This window comes from Pieris rapae, chromosome 1 (assembly GCF_905147795.1).
Source record: "Pieris rapae chromosome 1, ilPieRapa1.1, whole genome shotgun sequence".
In the NCBI taxonomy this organism is placed as follows: Eukaryota; Metazoa; Arthropoda; class Insecta; order Lepidoptera; family Pieridae; genus Pieris; species Pieris rapae.
In genome coordinates, this window is record NC_059509.1 from 6,603,780 (window position 1) to 6,613,913 (window position 10,134).

At 33.5% G+C, this 10,134-nt stretch overlaps 1 protein-coding gene across 4 annotated transcripts in view; it reads left to right on the forward strand.

The window, feature by feature from the left end:
• LOC110995789 (agrin) overlaps positions 1–9,835 on the forward strand; it is a 111,278-nt gene extending 101,443 nt beyond the window's left edge. For all 4 annotated transcript variants that reach the window (XM_045628119.1, XM_045628135.1, XM_045628101.1 and 1 more), the window contains 12 exons: positions 99–245; positions 2,191–2,324; positions 3,308–3,608; positions 5,074–5,241; positions 5,518–5,881; positions 6,010–6,222; positions 6,327–6,718; positions 6,783–7,029; positions 7,495–7,659; positions 8,320–8,516; positions 9,072–9,258; positions 9,714–9,835. In XM_045628119.1, the coding sequence (XP_045484075.1) occupies positions 99–245; positions 2,191–2,324; positions 3,308–3,608; positions 5,074–5,241; positions 5,518–5,881; positions 6,010–6,222; positions 6,327–6,718; positions 6,783–7,029; positions 7,495–7,659; positions 8,320–8,516; positions 9,072–9,258; positions 9,714–9,762 (2,564 nt within the window). In that variant the 3' untranslated portion in view covers positions 9,763–9,835. The remainder of the gene's footprint in view (positions 1–98; positions 246–2,190; positions 2,325–3,307; positions 3,609–5,073; positions 5,242–5,517; positions 5,882–6,009; positions 6,223–6,326; positions 6,719–6,782; positions 7,030–7,494; positions 7,660–8,319; positions 8,517–9,071; positions 9,259–9,713) is intronic.
• The last annotated feature ends 299 nt before the right edge of the window (positions 9,836–10,134 follow it).

The following is a 10,134-nucleotide window of genomic DNA, read 5'->3' on the forward strand; positions in this document are numbered from 1 at the left end:
TTAAAACGTATCACATTGTAACTAACGTACTCTGTAGGGGCGATTCATTATTCCGCCTTATCTATGAATTCTGCATACCTGTATTTTGTATGTTATAGCCTGCGGCTGTTCAGCTTTTGGTTCTGTGAGAGAAGATTGCGAACAAATGACTGGTCGTTGTGTCTGCCGCCCCGGAGTTCAGGGACAAAAGTGTACCGTCTGTGCCGATCATAGGAGACGACTAGGGCCTAATGGTTGTTCCGATCGTAAGTAATAAATCTAAAACCTATAAAGTACTGATAAATTGTATAAAATTGATTAAGATGTCTCGAGTCAAAATCGTTATAAAGAATATGATCTTTTTGACTACTGTTTTTAGTATACTTTTAAAAACTACCAATGTCCATAACAGTATATACAGGAGCGCAAAAGAAAATTAAAAAAATATTGAGTTTAGAAATCAACATTCTGACTTAAATGCGAAAATTAATTATTCAGGGATACGTAACCAGATATCACAAACATAGTAATGTAACTTTAGCTACAAGAATACGTGTATCTATTTGCATAAACTAAAATATAGTTTTGCTTGTATCTTAAAGATTTAGAAACGAAAATAATAACACAAAACGTAAGTAACGTTACTTTTCAAAGTGGATAGTTTCTTATTAAACCTTCATATCTCTAAGTTAAAATGATTAAAGTTTTAACAAAGATTAAAAGCAACAATAGTAGGCTTTGTAGCATTAAAAGCTAGAAGCAAGTTTGTGCGAACAATCCCGAACAGTTTGCGCTATAAAGGAAATGTTTTCTTAAGAGTTGCGTATCTTGGCAGAATTTCCGAAGTATTCTAGACGTTTAATCGCCAGCTCGTTATGTACTTGTGTGTAAATAACACGATACAATTTCACGCTGCTTTCAATTAAACCCCACACTCTACGTGTACGTCCGTAATTTACCGAACATTTTCACTAATTTCATTACGTAAGTTGCATAAATAATTGTTTTAGATCGAGAAGATAGTTGACGAATAATTGTATGGTTAGTTATATTGGCATGACTACACCTAATGAAGTACCCAATTTTTATGAATGTAATTGGATTTCTTTGTTTTTCATATAATTTATTACAGCCGTAAAACACAAATTAGATTCTGTGGCCTCCATTTAGTCTGAAAATTATGTAACTTTAATTATATTGTAATGCAAAAAGGGTATCTACAAATTTTGTGGAATACATAAATATATACGACGTTTGGAAATTCAACGGGTACCTAGGCCCAAATACGGATTTCACTCCAGGGAATGTTGTGTGTGCTTGTGTCAGTTTTAAGGCAATAATAACGTTGAAATGGCCACAGTAATGTTTTTAGTAGTGTCATAGAATATAATTAACTAAAATTGGACCAACATTCACAAACTAAAACGACTTCAATTTTACAATTAAGATCTCATCGGTATTCTACCCAAATATTAAAATATTAATTGTGCTATAAGTATGGTCTTAGGCGAAAAATAAAACAATATGACCAGCGTCTTGCCCACTTTCAAATGGTAAGTCTTGAAAGGAGGAGGTGGATGAGCGACCTGTCCACTTTGCATAAAATAGCAAATGGCTCATTTGACACCTGCCTTTTGGAGAGGCTGGAGATCAAGGTACCGACGCGTTCTGTGCGCATCCAGGAATTATTTGTTATACCTATGACTGATAACAATGTTGCCCAGAATGCTCCGCTCGTAAGAATGTGCAAATATTATAATGCTGTGTGTGCTGAGGTTGTTGATATTTTTCACAATAATATTTGTAAATTTAAAAAGATAGTTCATAGTAAATACTTGCAACCTTAATTACTAATTTAATTGATTGATGTATATGTATATAAACATATGTGTGTGTGTATGTATAGATATATTTTTTTCTTTTATTTTTTATTTTTTTGTCATTCGGTTTGATATGTGTATGTTGTTTAGTTGATATTTAGTGTAAATGCTGTGTACAGATATAACTGGAAGTCAGATTTTTAAATGTTGTTTAGTGTGTAATAATTTTATGTATGTAATTAATCTGTTTTCTGTTTTTGTACCTAAATGTGAAAAATAAAATAAAATAAAATAAATAAAAAAATACTTTATATTATTACTATACACAAGTTAAACTGTATTATATTATATAGTCGAAGATAGCAAGAAACTTACCTAAGATTTGTTTCAGCTGAAAACTTAGCGATCGCTGAATCGTGCGCAGAGCTTTCTTGCTACTTTGGTGCTGTCTGCACAGAGCGGACTGGTGGGGCCCTATGTGAGTGTGCCGCTGCACCGTGCCCCGACAGCGATCTCAATATGCTGGTAAGTGCTCATGATATAAAATTGACTGAGACTGAAAAAAATAGCGCTGTAATGTAGCGCCAAAAAATTATCATAAGAGACGTATAGATCAATAAATTGTCAAGTCTTCTCTCTGTCATCTGTATATAAATATGATTTAGGTAGACATAAACTAGTGTAGTAGAAATATGAAGCTACAACAGATTTACATTACAAATAAAAAAAAAAGGGTATTATATTTTAAAGGTGATATGTATCTCAAGAAATACGATATTTTATCTGGAAACCTTCAATTTAATACAAATTCATGTGTATTCAGAATCCGAGCTTGTAACACAATAGTAACGATGTAAAAGGATTTGAAACACAGAAAATGAAATTAGAGATTTTGATTAATACTCAATTTTGCAATCAACCTTTTAGTATTTTTTTTATCCTTCAGTTTAATGTCTCAGCCATTAACTGAAAAGCCATAACTCTGAATTTCTTTAAGAGTTAAATATCTTTCTCGTTAAGTAGAACGTTAATGGCGCAATTAAAGCGGAAAGGTTTTTAAGAAACAATACAGGGGAATGAGCTTAAATTTTTTTAATAAAAATTTTATGGAATATTTTGTGTAACAATTATTTATTATTTTCTATTGGCAAACGAAGCATAAATTGGACATCTGTCAGAATATTTGCAATTGTCCAATAAAGGCGTCGTAATATCCAGCTAACATTAAACTGTGTAATATGTAGCATTCGATTTGTTTGACTGCGATATCGCTTTTGATTTGTGATTCCATAACAGTGAAATGTTTATTGATACCGTGAAGTTTCCACAAGTGGTACAAAACACAGCCTTTTTCAGTCTAACAGTCTGCTTCGTTGTTTACGAGAAATATCATTAAATTTCCACGTTTCGTCAGACAGTTCGCAATACTTGGAGTTAATGTGACTCTTAAGGATTCGTCTTGAAGATGGTTTCAAGTTAGTTTATAGTTTAAATTTATGATATTTAAGGTTTGTGGAAGCGACGGAAAGACGTACGAATCGGAATGCCATCTCAAACTGCAGGCATGTAGAACACAAGAGGATATTGTTATACAGGCATTTGGGCCTTGTAAATTATCAGAAATACCGGCCACTGCGGGGCCTCCGAGACCTTCCTCGCCCATACAATTCACCCAACAAGACGATGGTGCAGCCTCTAAATCTACACGACACTTACTTAACCCCGACAAATACTACAATAAGTATGAATGGACACTAAAAGAAACGCCAAGTGATTTTGATAGCATTCTTTCCGGCCAAAAAACGAAAGGTAAGAAAATAACAGTTATGCTCAATCTGTAAGAATAAATGAGTTTCATTCTCACCTAGGGAATTAAGACACGATGGTTTAAAAATATTAATGCTGCCCGGAATTGTGCTTATTAACTTATGTCACGTGCTTTTACGTATACTATTTTAAAATCTTGCGAATAATGTTCAACAGCCACTTAAAGCACAAAGTTATGGCATTTTCTATAAATTTTAGTAGCGATAACCATAATTTTAGAAGTAAACGCTGACATTTAGATGTTATAAAATTCCGTCGTATCGGGAGCAAGATTTAGGTCACAGGTGGGACACGTTCAATTTTTTAGGTCACATGAATTTAGTTTTTTTAATTTATTTTCAATATCTACAAGCAAGTGATGGATGCTAATGTTAAATTAATTGCTTTTTGTATCGAAAAAACACGGTTTTGGAAATTTCTGTAAATTAAACTTAGTGAAGAGAAAAAGACTTTTGTAGGTAATTTTTATCGATTCTTAACACTAGCGGCCCATCAAAACAAAAGAGTCAAATATGTTGATCTCATTACTCATATATGTATTAAACTATGAATAAAAGAAAGACTATGTTTAGGCTCCAAATCCTGAGATTTTTTTCACTATTAGCAGGGTAATTTTATAACTGTGTAAATTACCAGAAATATCAGCCACTTAAAAGACTTTATTGGTCTAAATTTCAGTACTCGTATTCCCATTAAAATATTTTTAAACTATGATGATTAATATATCATAATGAAACCCTTTTAACCCACTCATCTATGTTTTCTGCGTCGCTGAATGTTTAATGTTATTCCGCATTACCCCTTTAAATAATGAAAATTGAGTATTCGCAAGTGAAACTCAGTCGGAAAGTTCGTATTAATACCGTAACTACTCAATTCATCTTAATCACGAGTGTTGAGATTAGAGCTTGCCTTGTTGTGTGAGTTGTTTGCCCTTGTCATTCTACAACGTCCCTCGTCCTAACTTCGTTAACAATTTATCTTACTTATTTCTTATTAATAATGCTAGTAGCCGTCAGCCTGTTTCGTTATAACAGATAAATACAAGTATTTTCCTTAACTTTCGAAATTAAACGAAAAATCAGGCATTGTTCAAAGTTCAATACAAGTTAATAGGAAAACTTTTTGTTGAATATTAATTTCTGGAAAATTTTTCATTTTCAACAATAATTGCAACGCCAATTCTGATTTGTGAAATTACGACATAGGCTTCGAAAATTGGTGATCATTTCTGCCTACGCTTTTGCAACTGTTGTTCTATAGTGTTACTTTCTGATAGAAATACGACGTGGCATAAGCATCGACCATATTATTTGAATGTACCATTAAATATAACAAATGTTATTTGATCGATAAATAATATAAGTTAATTGGTATTAAAAAACTGTAAATGTCCCATGAGTCATGTAATAACTTTAAAATTCAAATTTGGAATTACCATTGAAAGGTTCACAAACAGCAACAACAGCAACGGTTGGGGCTGTTGGGGCATTGCTTGGCGATCTTTGTACTGAGGATTCTGATTGTAACGCATTGCCGGGTGCACAGTGCGCCCGAGGCGGTTGCGTTTGCCGCCCTGGATATATACCAACTCCGCATAGGAAAGCATGTGTTGGTTAGTAAATAAAAAAAAATTATTAACAGCGCATTGTCGTTGTCCAAAAAATATTTTGTTTTTTCATTTATTTAACAGCACAGAATTTCCTTGATAGTGCTTATGTTTCGATCTGATAAAAGCATTAATGAATGCGTATTTCAATTTATGAATAAATAATGTAAATATACATTTCAATTTCGAGTCTATAAATATTTGAACTTCATGATAGTAACTTAAGCCTATTTAAAGTATGTTAGTATTATTTTTTATTATTAAGTATAAGTCCTTTTACAGAGCAAGTGTCTCCAGAAACAACAGAAGAATATAGTGCATGTTTGTCCGAGCCGTGTTACAATCTTGGCACATGTATTGACTTGCCCGGAACAACATACGCTTGTGTGTGTTCTGACCATTACACAGGAATCAATTGCGAAACACTGCTCAAAGATGATTCCCCAATCGCCTATATAGAGACCCCGTCCTTCGACGGTTCGTCTTATATAAGACTAAAACCATTGAAGGCTTACCATAAGCTGAATATTGATATCGAGTTCAAGGCATTTTCTGAAAATGGAGTAATATTGTACAATCAGCAAAAATACGACGGTACAGGCGATTTTGTTTCGCTCGCTCTTGTGAACGGATATTTAGAGTTCAGGTACTGTATTGATTTACTTTATAACCTACTTTAAGTAATGTATTCTTGACGCGTGCAACTATGTTCTACAGCTAAAGTATTCTAACCAATACAATCTTGCACAAACTGTAGTCGAAATTTTTCTTTAGGTATAACCTTGGCAACGGGGCTATAATTCTTACATCACTGGAAAAAATAACCTTAAATGAATATCATAAAGTATCGGCAAAAAGATATCATCGAGATGGGATCCTATCAGTTGATAATATGGAAGATGTAGCGGGACAATCGAGAGGAAACCTAAAAGCATTGGACCTCGCTGATGACGCTTATATTGGCAGCGTGCCTACTAATTATTCGAGGTCAGTAAATGAATAATTATCTTTCTGGTATATTTGACGCTTTGGTAGTCACTGTTAATTAAAGCATGTACGCTTTAGATAATCTATATAACGTTTTATTTCAGAGTCTACGATAATATCGGGACACGAAGCGGCTTTATTGGCTGTGTGAAATACTTGAGAATAATACGCCATCAAGTAACTAAGAAATTGGGTCGTCCTGACTCATTAGTAGTCGCTTTAGAAAACGTCCAAGAGTGTCAATCTAATCCATGTATGAGTATGCCGTGTAAAAATGGGGCTACGTGCCGAGCTATCGAGGGCTCGCTCACTGACTACGCATGTAGCTGCTCTCTCGGATTTCAAGGGTCCAATTGTGAGGAGAGATTAGATCCTTGCGAATCAAATCCTTGCGGATATGATGAGAGTCTATTGTGTGACATTGGACCCGATGGAGGACACGTCTGTCGTTGTTTATTTGGAGAAATCGGATCTAGTGGAAATACTTGTAACAATGGTAGGAAATATTCTTATTTTCCCCTGCCTTTTTGTTTTCCGTCCCTAATTGTTTCTTCTTACAGATGTCAATGTTATTCAAGAGACGTGGTCTCCTCAATTCAATGGCACGAGCTACATCGAGTTAATGCCCCTCGAAGGTCTTGGAAAAGCGTTTCGAATCGAAATTTGGTTTTTAACGAACCGATTCTCCGGAATGCTGCTCTACACCGGCCAATCCAATAAAGCGAAGGGAGATTTTATAGCTATTAACTTAGTTAATGGATACCTCCAGTTTAGATACAATTTAGGGAGTGGGATTGCTAATATCACGTAAGTAAAGCTTTGAATTCCTGAACCAAATTAATTAAAGAGGATTTCCTGTGCTTAGTACGGCTTATGCTACTTTTAAATAACTCTTTGATTTTAAACTTATATAATGACAGCAATAGTTTAATTTTTTTTAACTTTTAATATGTAATTAATAACCAGAAAGAAATGAATGGTAGATATAAATTAATTGCTCATTTTCTATACACGTATACTTTTTTACTTAATAAAATTATACAATTGCACTTTAATAAATGTATGTATTAGTAGATTTTAAATGTCAAAATGCGTAATGGAAAAAGTGTACTAAGACCAACCTATAAGATAATTAAATAACGTATAATTTACAAAACAATATCAATAATACTGAAAATCATTATCCAATATCATGATTAGTTTAAGTTGTTTAAGCAGGTATAAGACCTTTTCTGTAAATTGATACCGATACTAATAGAATAACGTCACCAGGTCACCAGTATCAGTGAGCAAGGGTCGTTGGCACCGCGTGCGTGTGGGGCGCGCAGGCCGACACGGAAGCCTACAACTCGACCACCACCCCGTTCAGAGGGGGCACTCACCCCCACCCCTAACGCACTTGGAGCTGACACTGCCCCTCTTTATTGGATCTCTACCGTATGTATAGTTTAATGACGCCTAACGCATACCGTTTGTGTTTAAAAAAAGAACGTCTTGTTCTTTCCGTTGCCATTAGTTAACTAGTTATTTGTGTAACTTCACAAATATCATATACGTATACATTATAGGATTATACAATTTGTTTTTAGTTTTGTTTATTATTTTAAAGTGACAATTATACTGTAAATGTTACGTAAAGAAAAAAGGAAACTCAAGTGTATTTCTTTAATGGGCTTTTTAGAATGCAGGAATCGAAAATGTTATTTCTACGGATTTTTCTCTAACGAAGTCCTTCAAGTCAACTCGCTGGTTTTTACTTCGATTTTTATTTTTTTAACTTTTGATATAAATTGCGAACTGTCATTATAAAATTAGCTTAAAGTAACTACAAAATATTGTAAGAAGTAATAAAAAATATAATTTCCCATTTTCTACTATGCCTGTAATTTTTCCTGAGAAACATTTTCAAACTTACCATAAGCATAACCCAATAAGTATAAGCCTTAAATGATAAAAAAGGCAATCAACGTATATAAAGTTTCGAAGTATAAATTCGTCTTAAGGGCATCAAGAAAAACGTCAAAAATAAAGCTCTGTTAATCGAGTCGTATAAATCATAACATTGAAGGGTAGACTGACACAGAATCCCCTTTTCAGTTCTTATATCCGTCCCCACAAAATGTCAGGGGTGACCAGCAGTTTTATAGGAGCCGTGCAACAGGTCTTTGTGAATGGCGAACCATTATCCCTGTACAGTTCGGAAACGGCCAAGTGTGTTGTAGTCCCCGAGGAGGAAAGGCTTCCTTGTGCCACGAGTGGGGTCACCAAGTACACTGGTCCGCCTTGTGGAAATGGTGAGTTCTAAAAGATTTAATACCTGAATTTAAACTTAACTTTCATTGCGTAAAAGTTGTATACTATCTATGGTACCACGTGTGTATATTGTTTTTACTAATAATAATAACTATTACCACTATTCATTTCGAAATAACAAAAATGTTTCTGGGCCTTCCATTTAATGTAACCAAAAATGCATTTGTTTTCAAATTGTCTTCAAAGGAACAGACGAATTATGACAATGAAAAAATTTTATTTTTTTTGTCAAGCCTGTACGGTATCGATTAATTATAACTGATTCTTATATAGATTAAGTAAACAATTAACAGGGTACGTTATTTATAAAAAAAATAGCAATATTTTAAAAACTTGTGTAAAAGAAAAACCTTGCGATTAAAAAGGTGGCGGAGAGTTTATTGCCAGTTCTTCTCTTCCGTTCTACGCCCTTGATTTGAGAACTGGCAATAAATGTAAAATTAGAACAATTCAATGTATATTTATTTTTTGACGTTCATATGTGTACATTATGAATTATCTATATTAAAAGACTTTCTAATATAATTTTTTACCAGGTCTAACACCGTGTAAAAATAATGGCTCATGTATACCACTATTGAACGAGTATAAATGTGTGTGTCGCGAAGGCTATGAAGGCAGGAACTGTGAGGTGCAATTAAAAGTGGAGATGTTGAACGACGGAGCACCTGTTAGGTTCGACGGAAATAATTACTTCTCGTATAGGAGCCGGGGCGGACGCAGGTAATTATAAAGTCTTTTGTAACTCTAAGCAATATTGATTAGGGCCAATTAGGTGTTAGGCTTTCCTACTTTACCCTATAGCAAGTTTTATTAGAGCAAATTTTAGGTGTGTAAAATATAAATATATACAGATTACAGATGAATCTAAGAACGTCTTACCAGGATGCATATGAGTTTTTCTTCAGGATCTGTCATTAGTCTAAATTAATTACCATAAGCATATTTTAAAGTTAAACATTTTGGTATTGTTTAATTGAAAAAAATGTTTGAAGGTATAAGCAACAATGAACATACTTTGTCAACTTTGCATTAATATAATATTATTTTCTAAATTAATTCGATCGTATTAGATGCTCTAGATGATTGGCTAAAGTTTTATTTGATATATTTTGTGTATCGATATATTTTATCTTACATATCTACTAACTGTAACTAACATAATTTTTATTTTCTAGCTTACAAACTAATGCGCTGTTTGGTGAAGGAAATTATGATGTAAGATAGCGTTAATGGATGCATTCAATAGATAATAATATAACTTCACAATAATTAGATTAGGTAATTAATTTTGTGATATAATATGTATGTTTTGAAGGTTTATTTTTTGGATTTTTGAAGGCTTTTTCATAACGCTTATGTGAAGTGGCTTTTTGAAAGAATAAAGGAGGTAGACCATATTTATTCAGTATAAAATAATATTGAAATTGTGGCAATATTTTTTTAAATTATATATCGTGGCCAAGTATAAAAATAAATATAGCCAACTCGGTTTTAACCATTATACCATTCGTTATAATGTAAAACGATTCGATGGCGGGTTATGGTTGATAGTCATTTGTCAAACAGAAAAATGGCTCTTCTGATGTACCCGTGATT